Here is a 24,587-nt window from a genome sequence, read left to right on the forward strand (position 1 = left end):
CTGACACCTTCCCACCCCCATGCCAGAGATGTCCCTTTCCGTGTGAGCCCCCGTAGCGTCCTTGTTACCCATATCCACCACTTGCCTCATTCTGTTGCAGTAGTGAGGTTGTCTGTGGTCCGTCTCCTATTTAAATGTGGTTCCCTAGGGGTAGGGAGCTATCTTGTTTTTGTGTACTAGGGACACTAGCTTTGTGCACTAGCTCAGTGCCTTTGACTGAACTGAACTTAGGATGGGTCAAAGGACAAATCTGGCAGAAATAACCTCTTTACATAATTTTCAGCTCATTATAATGTTGGCATAAGCCATAGTTATGACTTACAATTTGTTTACAAGAAGAGCAAACCCATTACAGGGTAATCGGTGTTACTTGTAAAATTTTTATTTCAACCTGCCCTTCAGAAATTTAAGAAAACTTTATATGTCAGGTCAGAATGAGTGTTACTGCAGCTCTTGTGAGGATGGCCATTCTACCCCATTGACTTCCCCTGGGAAGGTCTAAATGGCTTCAGCAAAGGTATTTTATAGATGCTATCATCCCACAAAAAAGGACTTGTTGCAGTTTTATATTCGTTTCTTAAATTAAATTTTAGTATTTGGTTAATGATTTATTTTACTCTTAAACTTTCTTTTGTCAATAGGCTAAAAATACCTCCTGATTGCACTACTGAATTAAATCATCATGCATATTTGTTTCTGCAGAGCACCTTTGACAAGCACGATTTGGTAAGCTTTTAGCCACAGTTTGCCATGATTGTAATAATATTTTTTTCGTAAATGATTTGACTCTGTTCCCTTAGCTAGGGGATGCTCATGTCACATAGACAAAAATTGCTCAAACTTCTTAAGCTAGACTAGCAAAAGTTCTACTTATTTTATTATTTTCTCAAGATGAAAAAATCTAGTTTCTGATGGATTCTTATATAGGTTTTCTTAATACGTGAGAGGAATTTTCTTCAGAAAATGTAAAATTTCATTTGTTTTTAGAAGCGTAGCTTTACTAGGCTGGGGGTTCTGTGTGTGGGAGTTATTCTCTTAGATATCTAAACATTTTGTATACTTCTTTGTGTATCCTCAGGATAGAGACTGTGCTTTGTCACCTGATGAGCTTAAAGATTTGTTTAAAGTTTTCCCTTACATACCGTGGGGGCCAGATGTGAATAACACAGTTTGTACAAATGAAAGAGGCTGGATAACTTACCAGGGATTTCTTTCCCAGTGGACGTGAGTACAGAGCTCACCTGTTTTCCTTTAGTTACAGCCAGTTTAAAATTACGATGTGTCACATTCATCATTCTGTAAGTTGGTCAGGTCTTACCGAATGCTTCAGTCATAACTGCCTGTGGGCAGGATTTATAGTGCTGCTGCTGTGTCTTCGATGAACTTGAGATGTTCTGTCAATGTATCAGGAAGCTTGTGTTTGCTTTTGGATGATGTACAGGGAAACAGTAATAAGTCTCTCATCAAAACTGAACTAGATTTTAATGCTTTTTTGATTGAGGGAGTTGGAAACCTCATTGCTATATTACACAGTTCTTACACTTCCAGAATATGGGGAGAGCATGTTTTACTTGATGCTGAACACTTGAGGGTTTTTTTGGTTGTTTGTTTTTACTGCACTTCTTAGTGGGGGTTTCTCTACGGTCTACTTACAGCGTAGTTGACAGGGCACTAAGGACATCCTCTGGTCGCCCATGATGATATCACTACTTAAGCCTTGGTGAGACTAACTTTCTCAACACCAGGGACTGTTCCTTTTTCACATCACAAGAAGGCTTAACTAATTTCAAGTGCCTTTCAGTTATTTTTGCACCTTTTGCAAACCTTTTCAGATTTAATGATCAGGTCTGCAACCCGCCAGTATTTGCAGTACGCTGTGTCTCTTGGGAAGTGGCCAGTATGAAGCATCCTTACCGTAGATTTTACCAGTATCTCACTGCTCATCTCTGCGTAGGTATAGGAATCCCACTCTACCCCTGCCGGTCTTGCATCCCCTCCCTCTCTTCTCTTCCTGAAGAATGGCGGTGTAGGGAAACCCATGGTTGGGCACATGGGAAATTAAAAGAAGTCTGACAGAAATTATCTGGGTCTGGTGGTAAGATTATTTGAGCTGTTGGGATTTTTTTTTTTTTCCTATAAATGGTCTTTAGGAACTTTTCGCATGTCCACCTCCTCCCTTTCTTAGGCTCACTACCTACTTAGACGTCCAGCGATGCCTGGAGTATTTGGGCTATCTAGGCTATTCTATATTGACGGAGCAAGAGTCTCAGGCTTCCGCCATTACAGGTAAGTATCGGGATAGTACGCAGCTCATGCTAAGAAACATTTTTTAAATATTCCGGGTTCGTGTGTGAAAAGGGTGAAAATAAACTCCTCTTCATTAGTCTTCCATGATTGTACTCTGTTCTCTCAGTCATTTGGTCATTTCTTTTGTGTTCAGAGGCTTGATTTTACTGTTAATCAAGAAAGGAAGAGTATGGGCACCTGGGTGGCTCAGTTGGTTAAGCATCTGTCTTCAGCTCAGGTCATGATCCCGGAGTCCTGGGATCAAGCCCCGAGCCAGGCTCCCTGCTCAGCAGTGGGTCTGCTTCCTCTTCTGTCCCTCACCCCTCTCTCACTCTTTCTCTCTCATATAAATAAATAAAATATTTTTTAAAAATACTTAAAAAAAAAAAAAGAGGGGCGCCTGGGTGGCTCAGTGGGTTAAAGCCGCTGCCTTCGGCTCGGGTCATGATCCCAGCGTCCTGGGATCGAGCCCCGCATCGGGCTCTCTGCTCAGCAGGGAGCCTGCTTCCTGCTTCCTCCCTTCTGTCTCTGCCTGCCTCTCTGCCTACTTGTGATGTGTCTGTCAAATAAATAAATAAAATCTTTTAAAAAAAAGAAAAGAAAGAGTAGAGGTTTTACTTCTAGCTTACCCCTGAGGACACTCCACTGATGAACATCAGGGAGGGCTATGGGCATTAAACGTATTTTAATGTGCCAGTTTATCTTGTCTTTTCATTTTCTTTAGACATTAAAAACAATACCTGTTAATACATAATCCCAATACTGAACTAATTGTGTATCTCTTGGTTTTGTAACCATTTTCTACATTAGGAAATCTTTCCCAGACTTTATAATTCTTGCTAAGCAGTGTGCTCCACTTAAAGAATACCCATAGGTATGGAAATAACAAATTAGGGGATGGATTGTTTCAAGATTTTCTTATATCCCAGTTGGTAGGGGGAAATGCCATATCTTACAGGAGGTCCTGGCATAAGAAGACAATCATTTTTTTTTCTTTTTAAGATTTTGTTTATTAAAGAGAGAGCAAGAGAGAGAGAGAGAGCATAGGCAGAGGGAGAAGGAGAAGCAGACTCCCCGCTGAGCAGGGAGCCCGATGCAGGGGTCGATCCCAGGACCCTGGGACCATGACTTGAGCTGAAGGCAGATGCTTAACCCACTAAGTCACCCAGGCGCCCCAAGACAATCACCGACAGAGCAAGTACCCTTTAAAGTAGTTAACCCATTAGACAGTATTTAATGCAGCACCAAAGAACAAGAAACGAATTCCTAGCTAGCATGAGGTTCTTTCACGCTCACAAAATATTGTGGCCATCTTGCTCTGTCAATAAGTATAGTTTTATGTATCTTTAATGTTCAGTAGTGTGTCATTGTAAGGATATTGTGTAACTTATTTAACTGTCCCATGATTGTTGTATGTTTTTTTATCATTTTCAGTTTTTGGTTACCGTAAATAGTGCCTCTGGTGAGTTTTGTTGTAGTTGAATTTTGGGGTATAGCTTAAGGAGGTCTCTTTACCTCTGGAAGAGAGGTGCCCTTGCTCTGCTGTTGGAGCATTGTTTTCTGTTCTGCCTCTTTTACAGATTTACATTTGAAAGCCAGTGAACCCCAGAGTGCATATCCCTTATCCATTTACAAATTCAAGAGTGTGCAGATTAGAGATAGCATCTTTTAATTTTTAATTTATTGTGACATTTATTGCAGAAGAAAGTAGATGGGACATAACGTTGGCTATGTTCACTGTAATTTTCATTTATTTTTAGTATATAATTTTCCTTATGAAAGTGTGCTACTTATTTCATGATGAAATAAATGTCATTTGGTTACCAGAAGTTGTCTTTACAGCCAGCTTTCCGAAATACATCTTTTCTACCAAGTGAAGCCCTCCTGTATATTTAGTGCTTGGTTTCATATACAGCATGGCTGTTGCACAGTGTGTCTCTTTATTCATCATACGCTTCATAAAAATGAGAAATCCCAGTATACTATTTTGCAGAAGGTGAAATGGAGGTGCAGTGAGTCTCAATGGTACATCATTATTTTTTCTTTCTTCTTAGTAACAAGAGATAAAAAGATAGACCTTCAGAAAAAACAGACTCAAAGAAATGTGTTCAGATGTAATGTAATTGGGATGAAAAACTGTGGGAAGAGCGGCGTTCTTCAGGCTCTTCTTGGAAGAAACTTAATGGTGAGAATTCTCAGATAATAGAGCTTTATCCAACAGATTTGTATAGTCACGAGTTTACATGAGTTTTTCATAGCCACTAAGTCTTGTAGATGATGGCTGGAGCTCAGCGGCCTGTGTATATTAGTGAAGGGCAATCTGAGGGTAACAACGATCCTGTTGAACTGCCTTTATCTTCGTTTCGATGGTGTTAGCTGTCATTTGCCTCTTTTTCCTCGGCAGTATTTAGGCGGGGGTTGAATGAATACATATGTGAAAGCACCTGCCATGGCTCTTGGCATGAAGCAAAGTACAGTAAATATTTCCGTTTGAGTCCTGTATCTATTTCTGGATGTGTTTCCAGGTGGGTCTCATGTCAGACCAAATCATAGTGTAAGGAGAATTGCTAGCAGGTAGCTCTATACTACACGTTCAGTAATGTAGTTTCCTTCCTTTTCAGCTGCTCCTTTACTTTATGCAGAACAAATGCATTTTTGTCTTAGACCTTAAGAACTAAGAAACAAAATCAATGTCTCCTTTGTTCTGATAAATAATACATAGTGTAGGGAAGAATGCCCTTTTATTTATAACACACCCATACATACATGCAGAGTGGGTGTTGATGAAGACTTGGTACTGTAATTTCTGACTGTAAATATTGAGACTTTTGGTTGTTTTCAGAGGCAGAAGAAGATTCGCGATGATCATAAATCCTACTATGCGATCAACACTGTTTATGTATATGGACAAGAGAAATACTTGTTGGTAAGAAATTCTCTGGCATATAAAGATTACTAATTGTTAGGTATATCTTTATATGACTCTTTGAAAACATAGTTGCATTTAATATAATGGCTGTATGTAGAACTTGTGTGATTTTTTTTTTCTTTCACCTGGTTTATTCATTGGAATTAATTTTAATTCCCCTGATGGGTGTGGTGATCACATGGGCGTAGATACAAGTGAAAGTTAATCTATTCGTGTGCTTAATTGTGTATTATACACAATAGAAAGTAAAAACAAAAAAAGATAACTTCTCTTTCCTCTTTCTTCCACTTTTCTTTAAAAAAAAATTTTTTTTTTCCTCTACTGTTGACTGGAAATTAATATGAAAACCTCACTGCAGGTGCTTGGTAGTTTGTCTATACTCTGAATGGAGTTTCATCTATTTAGCAGAGAGGAGTATAGGTACCAAATGTGTTAGTCTAAATAAATGGATGAAAGGAGCATATGACTGAAAAGACACTATGAAATACAGTAGAAAGAGATTATATGTTCTTCTTGGATCCAGTCACAGTTTGGCTCGAACCCTGATCCACCACTGATTAGCTGTGTGACCTCAGGCAAGTGGCTTCCTCTCTCTGAGCCTGACTTTCTTATCAAGCTAGCTAATCTGAGGAGCTCCTAACAAATAATAGCTACCAGAAAAAGCTCATTTTCTTCCTTTTTCTTTTTGGAAATAGTTTGTTCTGCCAGACAGATGATCACATTGAATTTCATACAATTTTCCCTCTTTATGATAAACGTTTTTTTGTCAGTTTCTAATTTAACCTTGTTTATCTCCCATTCTTCTCCTGTTAAGTATAGATCTACTTAACTGCATACTCAGTAAATATAGCTGACTGTGAATATTCCTGTTTTTATTCTTATACTGTCTCTGTAAATTGGTATCTGTCACGCCTCTGACTATCCATGCTGTGTTTTATTTGGAAAATATCAAGTCACTTCTGACCTTGTACTTCCTTCTTCTCGACATAGGTGCACTGCCTTAAATAACTCAGTAGTACTGAATTTTACTCTTGCTGGATCATTGTCATAGGGGTGACATTTCTTTAGACGTTTTATAATAAACATTAAAAAAGAGTAGGCAGGAAAGAAAAAAGAGTAGGCAGTGGAGTAGAACAAAATGACCTTAGTGTAAAGAGTTTTTTTCTTTGTTGTTGTTGTTTTTTTAAATTGGTGAGGAGAAAAGGTGGTCTGGTAGAAAGAAAATAGACTTGAAATCATATTTGAGTTCACATTTTGGTCGGATGACTTGCTAGATGTGTTATCTTAGGCAGTTGACTTAATCTGTTTAGCCTGTTATCTTACCTATGTAGAGAATGTGTGTAAACGGCCTGCCTAGAGCAGGTCAGTCACTAAAATGTTTGCTCCTGGAAAACCTTAATCACCGTCAGTCCACAAAATCAGAAGCTACTTGTTGATCTACACTTCCCATCTTTAAAAATAGCCTGAAAAGTTATGCTTAACTTCTTTTTAGAAGTACTTTATTTGGAAGTCAAGCAATAATAACACATCATGACTTTAATGAAACATCAATATTACAATATTAATGTTTCTTATTATCTTTTTCTTTTTACAAGTTACATGATATCTCCGAATCAGAATTCCTAACTGAGGCTGAGATCATTTGTGATGTTGTGTGCCTGGTATATGACGTCAGTAACCCCAAATCCTTTGAATACTGTGCTAGGATTTTTAAGGTTTGTTGTTCTTTTGGTCTGTAACTGTTGGTTTGGGCTGTAACTTTATATGGAGTTAATGAGATTGTATAATGTGATGTTTTCTAACTAGGGAGATGTAAGAAAATCACTTGCAGAGCTTTTGAAAAATACATTTGTCTCCCATCGTTAAAGGTTTTGATTTCATTCTAAGGTGGTGGAGTCTAAGACATCTGTATTTTAAAAACATTTTTTTCCAAAAATAAATAGATACATACATACATACATACAAATAACATTTTTTTCCACATGTGACTCTGATGTGCATCCATAGTTAAGAACCTCTGTGTTACTGGAAGGTCTTCTTGGCCATTAGGAATACACATGGAGAGGTGCCACACTGGCTTAGTCAGTGGAGCACATGACTCTTCATCTTGGGGTTGTGAGTTTGAGCCCCACGCTGGGTATAGAAATTACTTAAAAATAATATCTTTAGAAAAAAGTAGTGTACATGGATTATATATTGCCAGTTACACCAGTAATAATAATAATAGAGCAAGGGAAAAAACCAGAGGCTTGAAAAGTCCTCAGATTGAGATTTTCACCAAGATGCTATAGGAGTTAAAAACTGTATATACCAAGGAATTTATTCTAGCGTTGTTGTTTTTTTTTAAAGATTTTATTTATTTATTTGACAGAGAGAGAGATCACAAGTAGGCAGAGAAGCAGGCAGAGAAAGGGGGAAGCAGGCAGAGAGAGGGGGAAGCAGGCTCCCTGCTGAGCAGAGAGCCAGACGCGGGGCTCGATCCCAGGACCCTGAGATCATGACCTGAGCTGAAGGCAGAGGCTTAAACCACTGAGCCACCCAGGCGCCCCTAGCATTGTTTTTAATTAAAAGAAAAAACTAGAAATAATCCAGATGCCTAAGAATAGGAGGATGCTTTACTAAATTAAGACAGAATGATACAGTGGAATGTTAAGTGGCCATTAAAAATAATGGTTTTTGAATTCTGAAAACATGGAAGATTCAGTGTTATATTTTTATTTTATTTATTTATTTATTTATTTGTAAGATTGTATTTATTTATTTGACAGAGAGAGAGACAAAGCAAGAGAAGGAACACAAATGGGGAGTGAGAGAGGGAGAAGCAGGCTACCCACTGAGCAGGGAGCCTGATGTGGGGCTCAATCCCAGGACCCTGGGATCATGGCCTGAGCTGAAGACAGACTCTTACTGACTGAGCCACCCAGGCACCCCTCAGTATTATATTTTTAAATGATTATGTCTATCATGATTGCAGCTATAGAAATGTTTATAGAGGAGCGCCTGGGTGGCTCAGTGTGTTAAGCCTCTGCCTTCGGCTCAGGTCATGATCTCAGGGTCCTGGGATCGAGCCCTACGTAAGGCTCTCTGCTCAGCAGGGAGCCTGCTTCCCCCTCTCTCTCTGCCTGCCTTTCTGCCTACTTGTGATCTTTCTGTCTGTCAAATAAATAAATAAAATCTTAAAAAAAAAAAAGATGTATATAGATGCATGTGTTAAGGACTAATGATATGAAAAATGAAAGTAGTGAAAAAATAATAAAATTGTGAAGCAGAAATTTTTAAAATGAAAGTAGTGTGCTCTAGGATAGAGGAATTTAGGTGGATTTCTCTTTGTTTCAAAATATGGTATCTTTTTAATAAAAAATATCAATTTTTTTCAGATTGTAATGAATCTGAAGAGTCGTTACAGATTTGTATGGTTACCAGCATTAGAAAATTGGCCCTGGTCTTATGAGACTGCCTGGTCCACTGCCAGTCTCTGCCTTTTAGTTTACTTTCTCCCTGAAGCTATGCTTTGCCTAGCCAGAGATAATTTTTAGTACACATTTAATTAAATGTAGTAATTTTTTAACTTGTCATCAGATTGTGATTTTAGTTTTTATCCCATAGCAACACTTCATGGACAGCAGAATACCTTGCTTAATCATAGCTGCAAAGTCGGACCTGCATGAAGTTAAACAAGACTATAGTATTTCACCTGCTGATTTCTGCAGGAAACATAAAATGCCTCCACCACAAGCCTTCACTTGCAATACTGCTGATGCACCCAGTAAAGATATCTTTGTTAAACTGACAACGATGGCCATGTACCCGTAAGTACTTGCTCTGCCATCATTTTCATGCCGCATGGTTCATAATAACATCGCATGCCGTGATTAGTCATGAGGGCGGGAACTTTGTCACATAGAAGTTGTTCAGCAACAGAAAGAGACTTTGTAATGAGAAGGAACAAATTTTGGGTAAACGTGAGTCTGGTTTGGGTGCCATACTAAAATCACACAAACAGTGCTCCTGATAGGATTTGTATATTTTTAAGCAGATAGTAACTATTTTAATAGAATAGTACAATGAAACACAACCCGCGATCCAGCATTTAAAAAATAGTCTTACTGCAGTCAAAGGGGGTTGACATCATGTTGCTTTATGTTTTTAAGACATTTCCATATGAACAGAAAGTTCATTTTAATATTTTTCTGTTGATTCATTGACCTTGAGTATGTGGAGGATTCTAAAATATTTTAGGAAATTATGTTTAAATTATAGATATGTTTGAGAATATAATGTCTTTTTTAAGTGCTGTAAAAAGTAGTTGTAATTGGAATTCCTGCTATATAAATGTCTCACATTAAGTGTTATGAACCATGAATTTTATGTACATTTATTGTATATCTATACATATGCATAAGCACATAACTGTGGACATTTTCATAGCTTACTAACTGCCTTAGAATTGCATGGTTCTTAATGGCATTCTCCTCAAGTACTGTGTGTGTATAATTCTGTTTTGTAACAAGATAGTTTTTCAGGCAGTGCGTTTCTCAAGACTTTAGCTTAACCTATTTGTTATTAATTTAGTCTCTAAATTATTTTTCCTCTTACGAAAATTGTGGTATAAAATAGAGTAATGATCAAATGTGGCTACGAACTGAAGTCTTTCAGAAAGGTGTTAATTTGTGCAGATTCTTCAAATCAGAGTTAACTTCACTGCTATTCTGTTAACTAATACTTTTTGAAAAAAAAGGCAACAAGCCCTTGAAATTCTATTTGTATTGGAAGACAAGTCATTCCTGTTACTATAAGATAAACAGAACTTAATTTATGTTTTATCTTTGCTTTAAAACTCTCGTGTATGTTATCTACAGAGAGGATCATTACAGAAACAGACTCTCCCGAGACATGGGCAACACTGATAGAATAGAGAATTTGAGAAAAATCTGGGTCTTTCTAAAAACTGCTTTGTAAGTTACTTTTTCTTTATGGCTTCTGTGGGATTTTTGTTGACATTTTCTTGTAGATGACCAGATCTCCTTTCCTGCCATAATTAACATTTAGTAATTATCCAGAAACGCACTGCTTGGTCAGGCTTACTGCCTAACTGTATATGACAGTAGTGTTTTTTTCTTTTTCTTTTTTTTTTTTTGTTTACTATGTAAATGCACTATTTTAATCTCGTAGATAACTGTAACTGTGTTTTCAGATCTGCATCTTTAAAACATTTTGCTGCGATTCATGTGTGTTTGTATGTATGTGTGTGTATATATGATAAATGTACATGCAGGGACACTTGCTTATATGGTTAATCCCAAACTACTTCTCATGAAGCATCTCCCTGTTGCTAAGCATACTTTGCATCTCTCCTTTTTGGTGGGTGGAGCCTGTGTATGTTGAAGAGTCAGACCGAATTGATAAAATAACAGATGGATTCCAGTATGACAGCTGGCAGCGACTTAGTAACATTGATATGTTCCTTATCACAAGTCAGGTTTTAAAAAAGGGATGTCTTGAGTCTATGAGAGCTTAAAAATTAATTCTCGTTTCTCTTCATGTTGGGAATTAGGCATTATTGGGATGCTGCTAATCTCCACCACCATGCCACCGTGCGATGTGGTCTCATCAGATCTCACAAGCTAAGCCAAGTCAGAGTGAGCCAGTCCTTTGACTGAGAAGCCTTTAAAAAAAAAAAAAAAGGGCAGGTGTTACAGGAAGTGCTGGCATTGATTCATCAGGCGGCGCTCTTCTGAGTGGGTTCGGCGCCAGTGCCTCTTCAGGGTGCCATGACGGCTTTGTATGTCTGAGTGGCTTTGACCACTGGGCAGTCCCTGGGGACCCCCTACTCTTGGTTGTTAGGACGGAGGTGAAATAGATTGCCCCATGTGCCTGTACCGACTAGTACAACTCCACTCAACCAGAAAGGAGTCAGAAAGCCTCCCTAAATTTCATATCTGATGCCAATTGGACCCATTGTTGATTTTTACATCCTCACCCAGAGTTTCATACTGTCATACTTAGCTGCTGTGTTTTTGCAGCAGATGAAATCAACCCTCTGTTTTGTCCACATGGAAATTTATGAAGCACTTTGATTTCCTTCGGGAGCCAGGGTGCTTGATGAATTGAAGACCATCTCCTCAGGGTTGAATATACTCGTCTTTTGACCCTTTTGTGTATTTGTCACTCTTCTCCTTCCTGGTTTTCAGGCATGGTGTATGCTGAGGGAGGAGGAGGGAATGGTTCCTTAAATGCTAGCACACTTTGTCCTTTTGGTGGGTGCTATGGCTTACTCAGTTTTTCTTTTTATTAATTTACACGAGGGTGCCATCTATCGCTGTGCATATTATTCCACTAAAACTCTTGTGATGATAATTCCATCCCCCCTCCAAAAAAACCAAGAGTATTAGCTAATTTTCCTTAGGTTTTCTCTAGGGAGGGAGGAGGGAGCTATTGCTATGTACTGTATTTTTGGTAAATGTGGAATTCTGCACAACTTTAGCATGCCCCACACTGTCCTTTTCCTTAGTGTTGCTTATGCCTAAATCTTTTTTTTTTTTAAGTTGGCACACCCTAACTTGTGCCGTATTTGTAAGTAAGAACTCAACTCCTGTCCTTCTGTGTGTTTTCGCAGCCATGCCCGGTTACGCTGTATGTGCACCTGCAACAGGTGTACATTTTGCATCTGTCAGAACTTCCTCAACTCAGACTTGCTGCAATCTGTAAAGAACAAAATCTTCACTGCAGTTCTTAACAGGTTCTTAACTTTATTTACTGGGTACCAGGCATTCTGTTAAAATACAAAAGAAAAAAAAAGTGGATAACTCTTCATTATACAGATACTCACTACAAAGACCACAAGCCAACCGATGCCCAACTAACTTCCACTAAAATTCTCACTGTGGTGATGATGTTTTCAGGGGACTATAAAATAAGATTTTGGATTTCTTTTTTCATGAAGTTTAAAGTATCGTTCATATGACAGGATAATATGTATAGGGAGATTAAAATCTTTTGGCTGAGAGTTGTAGAAATAGGTGAGGACTTTCATAGTAACAAAAAGACACATTGATCCCAAATGTGAAACTGTACTTGCTTACGTTCAACTAATATAACTTCATTAAAACCACACTAATGCAAACGGTATCTTGGGTTTGAAAATTTTCTGCATTATAAGTACCTGGAATGTTTATGTGAAAGAGCATGGCTTCTGGAAATGAGGATAATAGCTAACTTTAAGGATTCAAAGGATTATGAGAAAGAACAAAAGATCTGTAGTACTAGTTTTTGAGGTCTTTATAATTGAGCCCAAAACATATAGTATGCTTAGAAAGTGATATGCTTTTTAGAAAGGGAAGGGAAAGAAACAAATAAGATACTTACATTCCCTCAAAGCAAATAACTTGGAAGGTTATATTCTTATTCTGGTCATGCTTCCATTGTTCAAATTTACATTTTGTGAGCATTTAAGAGATTATGGGCTATAAATTTGTATCTGCTGTAAATTTTTGTGTCTAAAGATGAGTGTTTTGAAATCGACATTCAGCTGTCATTGGGAGCTGGGCTTGATTAAGACAGATGATCAAGCTAAATAGACTTTGGTTACAAATGGGTCCATTCTTGGTCTTACTGTTGGACTCTCACTGAAGGCTAGTGGGCTCTGACTGTAGGATAGTTTGTGTCCACCAGCACAACTAGTAGATGTGGCTATGGAACAGTGAGACTATATTTAATGTGGGTCAGAAACTGATCTTGAAGGCATTCTAAAAAGAGTTTCAGTGACGTTTTGAGCACTAGTAGCTCTGGAATAAGAATGCAGCCATCTCAGGTGACTGCTTTGAAGGGACTGCCACACTAATTTGGTGGTAAAGTTCTGCCTCTGTCCTTTGAATGGCATCTGATAAAGTAGTAACACAGATTCTCTCATGAGGACTATCTGAGAAAATGCAAGGCTAGTTCAAACCAAACAACATTCAGAAGCTCCGGTGTTGGAAATGCTACCTAGAGTCAGAAGAGATTCCAGAACTCTCTGGCCTAACCTCCCATTAGAATGCCTTCCTGAAAGCCTTCCTGTGGAGAGTACTGTTTATCTGCTGATGGCTTTCCTCACTGGAGAGGGTTTTTGCTTTTGCCTTTGCTCTTTATTTTTATTTTTTAACTAAAATGATTTCCCTGTAACTTTCTCTCCTTTAGTTTTAGTTCTGCCCTTTAGAACAACATACGACTATTCTACTCCCTCTTCAACCTAGCAATCCTTCAGACATTTGAAGACGGCCATCATGTCTCCCCTAATTTTCTCTTCTCCAGGTAGAACATCCCCATTTCTTTCAGCCTTTTCTTAAATTAGATGGTTTAGTGACCTCATCAGTCCTGGTTGTCCTCGTCTGAAAGCCCTTTAGGGTTTCAGAGTTCCTCTTAAAAGAGGTGCCGCTGAGAATGGGGAGCAGTGCTCCAGGTGTGATGGGACGAGTCTCCAACAGCGGGGTCATGTCCCACAGTCAGGACAGTACCTGTCTGTTGCATGAAGTGACGTTGTTAGCAGCCCCATCCCACTGTGGATGCATATGAATCTCGGGGTTCACTGAAATCAGATATTTTTTTCATACGAGGTACTATTAAGGCAGCATCCCCTCCTCTCTAATTGTGTACTTGACATTTTTAGTTGAGTCTTTGAATCTAAACACAGATACATATGTATCTCTATTAAGTGTCATATTCTTCTTTTTGATCCATTTGTTCTAGCTCAGTCATTTCAAACATTATTTCTGTCATTTGTCCCATTATCTATCTCTCTTGGCATTGTGTTATTTGCAAACTTGGTAGATATGTCTTCTTTATCATTCAAGTTATTGATAAAAAATAATGTTGAATACCAAGAGATTGGAGAGAGAGAGGGAGCCAAAGCCAGCAAGCCCTGAAGTATTCCCTCAGAGAACTCTTTTCCCAGTGACACAGGTTTAAAATTCTTGGGAAAAGATTATTCTGTAAATTAAAAATATTTTATTATCCAGTCCATATTTTATCTTAGTATCTTATAAGAATTTCATGGAGGGCTTTTTTGAAATCAAGATGCAGTTTCCTTTTTTTTCCCCCCAATATGTAATTTCTGACACATTCTTCTGATCTATCAATCTATCAATGTAGTAATTTTATCTAAATAGGAAGTGACATCTATTTGGTGTCTTATTCTTGGTGAACCCACCTTGGCTCTTAATAATTGCTAATCAAAACCATTTGTTTCACTTATTCTATGAGATCTTGAGTGTCCGTAACTTGCAGATTGATTGATTGTCTGCATCTTTAGTGACAATTTTATTCTTAGGTCAGTTTAGTCAGCTTCCAAATGGAAAAGGTTGGGTGTGTATTAATTGATGAGCTTGCTCATGGTAAAGTACTCTGTACAAAGATCTTTGAAGGGAAATCAGTACATCTTGTCATATCTATTTATAAGCTAGAACTAATTTAATGGTACTGTCGGCATACATCCCTGACATCTAGTAATCAAGAATGGAATGAATGAAAAAGTTAAGGAGGGAAACCAGTGTACCTTTCGAAGAACTCCTTCCTGATTCCTTGCAGTGTTTCAGAATTTTGTAGAAGTACGGTGGGAATTTAGGACTTCTGTACTGATGTTTCCCCTAGTTTATAAAAGGATATAGATAAGGTAGATGGGGGTGGAACCCCAGAACTTGAGTACCTACAGGATCGGGATAGGTAATGTCAGTGCACGAAGGTGGTCAGGTGTGAGAAGTAAGAGACGTAGGGACTGTGACAGGCCCAGTCTAAAAGAGGCAGCCACAACTCAGCTCTGGCCTTTTGTTGTCTGGGCTGGCTGGTGCCAGGTCTTCTGATTCTGTGAGACACGAAACATCAGGATTTTTATGTGAAATTTCCTGCTATTCAAATAATGGCAAGTAAATTTAAGTCTTTAAAAGTACTGATCAGAACAAAACATGTTTACAGGCCAGCAGCTTGTAACCTCAGTCTTAAGATATGGCCTAGAGTTGTGCAATTGCAGGCCAAAAAAAAAAAAAGAAAAACATACACCTAAGGAATGAAAATATCTCCTTCCCCTTCCCACCAACCAAGTTCTACTCCCTTTCTCATGAAAGAATCTGAAAAAAATTGTGGAGTGCTGGGTTTGCCTCCTTTCTTTCCTCTCTCTCTCGGGTTGTGGCAGCCTTTGGGTGTTGGTCACTATTGGTTCGCCATGCTAGATGTATCTTAATGTTATAAAGCAGAAAAAGGATTGATTAATTTGCTAAAAGTCATTTAGGAATTTTTCACTGTAATTCAGTAGGGAGGAGTCTCACTCAACAATTAGCCTTAGGTCTCTGCTTTTAGAAAGCTGCCATGTCTTGTGTTTGAGTTAGATGTGTAAAAGAGGGGTTTCAAAATTTTTATGGAAGCAAAGAGTTTCAGTAAATGTCTGCAAAGAAATTGACAGGTATTGGTGCATACATGTTGGTCTCAAACTTAATACCTTGTTTCAGTATGCTTGTAAACATGTTGGTTCAAATAAATCACTTGGAGAGATAGTACATGTTTGAGGCCACATTAACCCTTTATGCCCCGCTGCCCCTGTGATTTATTCACTCAGACTTAAGTACCTGCTTTAGATAGGACCCTGCTGTGAGCTGGGGCAGAATGTGAAGATGAAGAAGATAGGGACCTGCCTTTAAGTGCCTCTCCAAATATTATGTTATTAAAAATTTTTCCTTGAACTTTGGTTATGTTTTCAGGAACCTTAGTCCCTCAGGCTACAGAAGTAAGTGCTATCACCTGATCATGACAGAATTTAAGCTAATAATTTATATTTAGGCAGTTCCTACAGATTCATTTATGAAATTATCCATTTTTTCCCTAGCTATCTATTTTTGACCAGTAAACATTGTCCCCCTTTTTTTGAGCTTATTTACTGATGCTACATATTTTAAGTAGAGTAGTAATAAAATTTGTTTTCTTTTTAATGTAATTGAATATATATTTATTTCAAGATGTCAAAAGTGTTAAACTATGTATCTGACATGTAACTTTGTTCTTTAATAATTACGATCTCACCCTAGTGGTCTGGACAGGTTTATGTTTCTCTTTAGAACAGTTTATGAATAACGGGACTTATTTGAATTTAAATACATTTGGAAGATGATTAACGGGGTCAGATGATTTTAATCTTTGGCAATGCTTTCATTTCAAATAGTGTAAATCATGGTACTGGGAAAATACACCTTCTGGTTATATTTTTATTTTAATTACCTTTTTAATCTGAAAGTGTTATAATCCTACATGATTATGTAGGAGTGAGCTGGATTGTTGGTTTGAACTACCCAGGATTCTGGTTACCAAGTACTTATTATTCTGACTTCAGAAGACTCCTACTTTGCATGACTTTGTTACTCTTCTGCAGTGTGCTGTGGACGTTAACTTGTCCTTTCCTTTGGGTGTTCATTTTAATTTGTATGTCTGTGTCACTTAGTCACTTTTTTAACTTCTCTCAGCCCCTATCCCAGCTAATTTCTGTGTATAACCCTCCCACTTCTCCTAACCTATAATTTAATCAAAATGTTTATTTTATAATTTATTTTGGTGTGATTTTCTTTCATACGTATTTTGGTTTTAGGATTTCTTTCATCCCATTTTTTAATTTACATCAGCCATATAAATTATTTGTTCATGTTACTTCTTAAGTTTATTAGCAGCATTTTACTTTGGCAACCAAGTGCATAGATCACAGTGAGTGCTTAAGCAACCCAAAGGTATGATGGACGGTCATTGTGGCCATTGAATTCTTTGCCCTATTTTTTTAATGCGTTTTTAAAATTGGGTGTATGTGCCATTTATTTTAAGCCATTTATTAATGATATTTGCCCATATTGCTTTAATAATCACCTAAGTTGCTCCTTCATGTACTTTAAAACCATTTTACTTAATAGGAGTCCCTTTTTGGAAGAAAGGATTTTATTATTGTCACACTGAAAGGAACTGCCTTTTCATAGGATTGCATTATGAGGAGGATAGATACTTAGAAATCTTAACGTCCTAGAGAGTCTTCTGGGAATGTAAGAGTTCTTAGGATATTATGTAATAGTGAACTATTATATCCAACAAAGCCTGTCCTGTGTTTTGGTTTCATATGAAACTTATATGTTCCCTTGTATCAAGGTCCTTATAAGACATTTCTTTTAATTAGAATACAGAGTGCTATGTTTAAAATTATGCAAGAGCTTATGTTACAGATTCTCATTAAGTAAGCTGCTTGCTTATACATTTAAAAATTTTTTGCCATTTGGTTAGAATATTAAAGGATGCCACAAGGTAGAGTTTGTTCTGATTTTTTAGTATCAGTAGATAACATAGAGATATTATGTGTTTCCCATGTATCTATGGTCATCTGTAAATTTTGGTTCTTCTAATGCTTGGTGAAGCATTTCTTGACATTGATGCACATTTACGTCCTTTTCCAAAGTATGTTACTATTTAGGCATGCTCAGTTAACAGCTGCCTTATGATTTGTGTTGCAGTTCATCTGCTAGTTCCAGAACTAGCTCTAGTTCACTAAGATAATTGTTGTTAAAATTATTATTAAGAGTAATGGCATTATTATCAGAAACAAAGGTAAAAGACACTTCACCAGGCAAAAACAAAACACCAAGAAAACATTGAGAGGAATAAAAGCAGGGAGGCCCAGAAGACTTTAAAAAACAAGCGAAATATTCAAAACCAGAACATTTAACTCTAGTTTTGGTGACCTCGGTACAGGTTTTAACTTGAGCTACGGAAGTGCAACTAGGAAAAAGCTGTATGTGCTATCTGTGAGTCCTAGTGACTAGGTTCCGTGCATTAGTTACAGAGGCGGTTGCAAAGTATTAACTTAAAAATTCCTACTTGAAATCCATATGTGGGTAGAATTAGAAAATTAGAAGAACATTCATATTTCTGCATCAGTACATCTCTGCTTTGGGTTTGGAAAGGATCGGGTGGTGAGATGAGAAGAATGCAATCGAGGAAATTCGCATTTATTTCTGCAAAGTTGCACAGACAGCTGGTAAAAGCGCCTGGATGGGACTGCTCTTCGCTGCCTTGAGTTCGCTCCGCTGAACTTTTCTTTCCTCCTCATAAGAGCCTGCAACTGACATCTGGACCTTTCTGGATCCCCACCCCCCCGCCTTCCTTAAATTCTAATCTTTGCAGACTTTTAGGTCTCTGCCATATAGTGTTTATATCCCAGATATATAAAGACCTGGGACATGTTATAAAAAACAGTATTAAAAATACCCTATTTGGGAATAGCTAAAATGGGTTAATTCCATTGAGCCCTTTAGAATTTGATTATTTTGTTTCTAAATAGTGCAACTGATAACCATTCCTTTTATTATTGGTCAAATACACTGAACCAATAAAAATTTTAACTCATGTTCTTATATATGTCGTAAATTGCAGAGTGAATCAAAAGTATCTTGTCTGCCTGTTTTATGGCGTTCTGTACAGAGGTCCATAGGAATTGTGGTCACTCTCCTATATGCCTTGTGTGACTGTTCACACAGACACTTCTTAATTTAAGCCTTTATTGCCTGAAGTTTGAAACCTTTCCTTCTCTCCACCTTATTAAAAGTAGCAGTGTAGGGGTGCATGCCTGGCTCAGTCAGTAGAGCATGCAACTTTTGATCACCAGGTTGTGAGTTCAAGCCCCACATTAGGCCTGGGGCTTGTGAGTTCAAGCCCCACATTTGGCCTACTTTAAAGAAAGAAAAAAAAGCGCTTGGCATCTGATTGGCATATGGGCCCTCAGGATTTCTAAGCAGAAAGCCAGCATCCAATATGAAGAATTTTCCACCTAAGAACTTAGAAGCTCTGACAAGCTTCAGATGATTAAGGATTTTATTCCAGCATTTTGTCATTATTTCTTATGTTCTAATAAGAGATACTGCTGAACTAAATTATTGTACATAGAGAAGGAAGATGTGATTCTGGTATATCAATAGATTATTTTTTATTTTATTTTTATTTTTTTTAAGGTTTTATTTATTTGTCAGAGAGAGAGAGAGAGAAGGGGCACAAGCAGGGGAGGAGGCAGGCAGAGGGAGAAGCAGGTTCCCTGCTCAGCAGGGAGCCATGACCTGTGCAGAAGGCAGATGCTTAACCAACTGAGCCACCCAGGAGTCCCTCAGTAAGATTTTTTAAAGAGAATCTTTATATGTACACATGCACACACATTTTTGACCTTGTAATACTCATTTTTGGGAAGTCTCTTAAGGAAGCTCTACTAAATACAGAGAAAAATCTTATGTAGAAGTATATTCATCCTTTAGTTATACTCACCAGTAAGTAGAGACCGCCACCCACAGGGGAATCAGATACAGTAAAGCTGTTAAAATGAGGTTTCTGTAATTTATGAAAAAGTCCTTACATAATAGTAAATTTTAAAAAGATATAAAATTTTATAATTTATTCACATTGTGTTTGCAGCTGTGTAAGAAACACATAGAAAAAGTAAAAGGAAATGCCCTACATTTTAATTAGTTGCCTTAGGTGATGGGACTCTCGGTGATTTTTTTTTCTTCCTACTTTCATTTTCCTCGTATCTTATAATGAGCATCTATTACCTTTTTGACAGTAAAAAAATAATAATAAACTAAAAAGAAAAAAAAGCATGCCATAAGATAATTTATTCTAGAATGATATTTTATGTGAGTCATTTTGAAAGAATTATACTTTTGAATTGTGAAAGAATTATTTTTGCTTGAGTTTAGAAATGAACTAGGAGGCAGCTTCATGAAACTATTGCTCTGCTTTCAGCTTGAGACCTGAAGTGGCAAACATGGCTCAGGTCTCATACTTAGGGAGTACAGTTAAGATCGTCTCACTGTTCTTTCTCCAGGTGCTGTCAGTCAGCTAGGCAGTGACGAGTGTGCCATCAATTATCAATGCTTTGTCATATATAGAGAGCCTGGTTAGTGCACCTCTTAAATGCACATGCTAACTGCATAAAATAGGTCTCTAAGTAGCTTCCCATGTCTACAGGTATCTTAAGTAACCACTATAAGGTTGATGGAGTCATTGAAATGTATCTTATGAGTTAATAGTTGCCTTAAGTTTTAAACTGGGTACATCTTGACTGTGTATCTTTATTGTTTCTTATATATAAACATGAACTGCTATTCTGCCTATAGAAGGCTATACTGTAGCTTGGGGAAAACAGTAATTACTATCTTGAAATGCAAAAATAAAGCAATAAAGTCAGAATATATTAGTTCACGAATGGTAATACTTGCTTAAAATACAACAAAGGGAGTTATGTGAAACCGATTCCATACTTGAAAACTATTTATGAGAAATCATTTTGACTGATTTTACCGTGATGACAGCTAGCCGTAATCCTAGCCCTTTTCTTTCCCAAATTAAAAAAGAAAAAAATGTAAAAGAAATCTCAAAAATCCTTCATCAGTGAAGATGCATCAAAATCAGAGAGAGACCAAAGGTGAAGCAAAAGCTCTCCTGCCTTTTTAGCCTGTTTCTCACTCTAAATTCTACACGTCTCTATTGATTGGGAGTTACAGACTTCGAAACTCTCATCATTGGTCTCCGGGAGTCCCTGAGTTTGGACTCCATTTTTTGCAGACTCATGTTTGCAGTTGTTGGTGGTCTGCAGTTAGAAGCATCGGTCAATTTCCTGACTCATAGTCGTTAACCTCATTTTGATGAATACTTACGGTCACCACCTCCCATCAGGCCCTGCTGAGGAACTGGTTTCCAGGGCTTTTCTTGGTGTTTCAGATCTAGCAGAACGAGCCTCGAAGGGATATATAGAGAATGTACATAACAGCCTTAGGTTTTCTTTCCTAATATGTGAGTATTTCTGAAAAGTACCCATAGATACTTTTTTTTTTGAAGTTTGGCAATTTGTTACAGAATACATTTATTTTAAATATAGAAAGCATGAGATGCATCATATTAGGGTGGCAACTCAATTTCTGTGTGGGATGTTTAATTGAGAGATGTTATTTTCAGTCCCCTTCTCTTGTGAGCTCTGCTGTGAACTGCAAACTGTGTGCATGTGTATAAAAGGTTAAGAGCCCGGGTAGCTGAGTGGGGTGCCATGCTGTTAGCAGACGACGAAGGCAGTATTACTCACCAGGTGCACGCCGTCCGCTCTGTAGAAGATTCCATCTTCATGGCGTCATCTCATGGTCCACTTTTTCTTGAAGCCAGGTAACATTTCCCACAACCAGTGGGTTGGCCTTGTTGGAGTTTTTCCAGCTGGAAAACTGAAACCTACGAATTTTCTTCCCTAACTGGAAATAAATAAATAAATAAAACATTGCCTGTTGGAGGAACTAACTCACAAGGTGGAATGAACCCGTGTTATCACTTTGTTTTGTAAAATAATATGTCAGGAGTGATTTTTTCTTTCTTTCCTTTTTTCTTTCTTTCTCCTTCTTCTTCTTCTTCTTCTTCTTCTTTTTTTTAAGGAGCTGGGGAGAATAAGAAATTGGAGTGCTGTGTGTTGTTTTGCCATGGTGATAAGCATGGAGCACTCTGGCCTGTGTTGTAGACTTGTTTCTAGAATGGGCAGATTGCATTTTGTGATAACTGATCCGATCGGCACTCTGACGATTACTGAGGCAAAGTCGTTTTGTACAGTTGATATTCTTGGCTCTTAACTCTTTTGCATATGTCGGTGTCCTGGTCTTTTAACGATGTCTGACTTTTGCTTCAAAGCTGTTTGTTTCCTACTTGTGAAATAACCTGAACTAGACAGTCTCTCTAAGCTCTTAATTCTATAAGTTTTCTACATCTCCTCAGTTGTGCTCATTTAACTAAAACTCCAGTGACCCTTGAATAAAATATGCCAACTTTCGCTTTCAAGCATTATCCTCTTTATGGTAAGCTGTCATACTTGAGAACCTTGAAGGTGCTTAGCAGTGTCATTAACTGAGCATGCTCACAAACCCAGTTTGTGGTACAGGCTGTCCCTGTTCTTGTCATGCATAATACAGCTTCTTTTATGTCATTTACCTTTCAGTCCATCACGTTACATGATGTCCTTTAGTTGGTACCATTGTCACTGCCTGTCTGACTAATATCAGGGTTGGTTTTTTTGTTTTATTTATTTTTTTGTTGTTTTGTTTTATTCTGAATTTTCTTTCTTTAACCAGCAGTAACCAATTAATGCGAACTGGTAAATCTTCCCTATCCCCTTTGGGATTTTTTGGGTAAATTTTTTCTGGGGCTCAGTGTTTTTAAAGTTGACTTTAAGCATTGCTCTTAGAAAAGTATGGTCACTTGTCGCTTAACTGCTTACACGATAGCTTTTGATTCCTGGGCAGGAGATCGCATACTAAGTTCCATGAAATGGACTCTCAAAATTGTGAGATCTCGGTTTTACCTCTCATTTTGAAGGACCATGGTGGGATTAAAAAGTAGTAGGTTGATTTGTCTACGTTCTCCATTTTCCATGTGAAGAAAATGTCTAAAATTTTAGATGTTGATTACTCCCACGTAGTAGCTAATTGTAAAGACATTCGTCTTTATTAATGTCTACGTTATGTCGAAAGATAGTGATTATCTAAGCAATGTACGTGTGGCTCTATTGATAAATATTTTTGGTAAGCATTACTGTATGCAATTAGCCTGACAAGTGTGCTAATACTTCCCTAAAAGTAGACTGTTAATGTAATTGGTATTTTCATACTAATCATGTTTTGAACATTAATTATATTTTCTGACTACAGGCACGTGACACAAGCTGACCTCAAGAGCTCCACGTTTTGGCTTCGAGCAAGTTTTGGTGCTACTGTTTTTGCAGTTTTGGGTTTTGCTATGTACAAAGCATTGTTGAAACAGCGATGATTAAAAAAAAATGCCCTACCAAAAACAAATACTTTTATGTATTTATGTATGCTTTAAATTCTGCTAGAAATATTGAGATATTTATACATGCAGAGTTACTTTATTAATATTTGTAATTCATGCATTAGAGTATTTTAATGATAGTTATAACTGCAGTATTGGCTAGCATATGGAAAGAAAGAGCTTAACAGCCAAACTCAAATGGCTAAATTTCAGAGGCCAAAAGGGAATATTTTGTAAATAATGTACATATTCAGGCAAGATATGGTCTCCCAACCTGAATTCTAGAAATGATGTTTCTAGATGTTTCTACGTGGTATTGTTAGTGTTCGGTTGACTCACTCTCCTAGGTCTAAGTCAGCTCTGAGATTGTATTTACTCATGGATCACTTATTTATTTCACATTTTACTCAGAATGATCCTTTGGGTTCTGTAAAGAACACGAGGCACAATTTGCCATTTTCTCTCCATTTTTAAGAACAGAGGAGTCCTGGTCAGCTCGCACCTCTCTTTCAGTCACTTGTGGTAGGCCAGCCTCGAAGCCCTCGTGCAGTCTAGAAAGTTGCCTAGCTGAGTGAAGTGCTTCTTGAAGGAAGGAGTGAGTTAAAGGCAGTTAGCGGGGGCGTGACCTATATGATTATGTTGCTTCCTTTGTCTGTATGTAGAATTTTATAGCCCTTTCAATCAAATGAGAAAAAAGATTTGTATATTATCAATGTTTTTAGTTTAAATAAACAGTCGCCATTACTACTACTGAATTTCCTCCCCCAGTGTATGTCATTCTCTAACGCCCGTGTCTATGATAGTGTCCTACAGTGGCTGCATGTGTCGTAAAGTGTTCTCTATCTGGCTAGGATAACCCGGAGGCAGCACTTTTTTAAATGATAAAATAAATCCAGTGAACATAAACTCTCATGATAAACCTATTTTTTTCCATCATCAACCTTTTCGAGTATTTAAATAAATAACTGCTGTGTACCGTGACCTTGAGTTTTCTTGTCTTACGAAGTCAATATTCCTGTGCAGGTGTGAATGAAATCCTCTGGTTTTTATCTTTCTTACCTTGAAAATTATTTTTTGTTCAAGCAGATAATACTCATTAGGTAAGAAGACCAGTATGATTTGTATGTAGAAGAGGAAGTCTCTTTGAAAGCTGTGGGCAGATCTATTCTTTGAGGAGGCCAGTTGTGTTCTCCCGCATACACCTAGCTCATGTGGTTTCGGCTGTGACATACGTGTTTATCCGCGCCTCTAACATGGATTTTTTTCTTCCTTTTTGCTGTTCTGATGGACGTCCAAAGATCACACTCCCTGAGCAGCTGGAAACAGCGTAACTTATGCGCTCTACACTTGTAAAATGACCTGTGCTGTATTTAGCTGCGTACTTCTCTGTCCCCCCACTTCCCATTTCTATTCTAAAATTGAGGAAAGGGAAAGTTAAGCAGAAATCTGTTGACTCCTCGTTTTTGTCTTCTGGGAGCCTCCTGTTTACATGCGTCAGTTACACAGCCTCCAATGAGTCAGTTCTTTCCTTCCAAGT

The 24,587-nt window shown here is 37.7% G+C and overlaps 1 protein-coding gene across 6 annotated transcripts in view; it reads left to right on the plus strand.

Moving 5' to 3' along the window:
• Positions 1-24,036, plus strand: part of RHOT1 (ras homolog family member T1) — a 63,495-nt gene extending 39,459 nt beyond the window's left edge. The window contains exons 12-22 of one of the 6 annotated variants that reach the window (XM_080825982.1): positions 642-726; positions 1,079-1,224; positions 2,186-2,286; positions 4,341-4,471; positions 5,129-5,212; positions 6,811-6,930; positions 8,822-9,024; positions 10,075-10,170; positions 11,832-11,954; positions 21,263-21,406; positions 22,930-24,030. In XM_080825982.1, coding sequence (XP_080682108.1) covers positions 642-726; positions 1,079-1,224; positions 2,186-2,286; positions 4,341-4,471; positions 5,129-5,212; positions 6,811-6,930; positions 8,822-9,024; positions 10,075-10,170; positions 11,832-11,954; positions 21,263-21,406; positions 22,930-23,047 — 1,351 coding nt within the window. In that variant the 3' untranslated portion in view covers positions 23,048-24,030. Of the gene's footprint in view, positions 1-641; positions 727-1,078; positions 1,225-2,185; positions 2,287-4,340; positions 4,472-5,128; positions 5,213-6,810; positions 6,931-8,821; positions 9,025-10,074; positions 10,171-11,831; positions 11,955-21,262; positions 21,407-22,929 lie in introns of all 6 variants that reach the window. The other 5 variants (XM_080825978.1, XM_080825983.1, XM_080825979.1 and 2 more) reach the window with 5 other exon arrangements.
• Positions 24,037-24,587: the final 551 nt, after the last annotated feature.

Source organism: Martes martes (genome assembly GCF_963455335.1).
Source record: "Martes martes genome assembly, chromosome: 16".
Lineage (NCBI taxonomy): Eukaryota > Metazoa > Chordata > Mammalia > Carnivora > Mustelidae > Martes > Martes martes.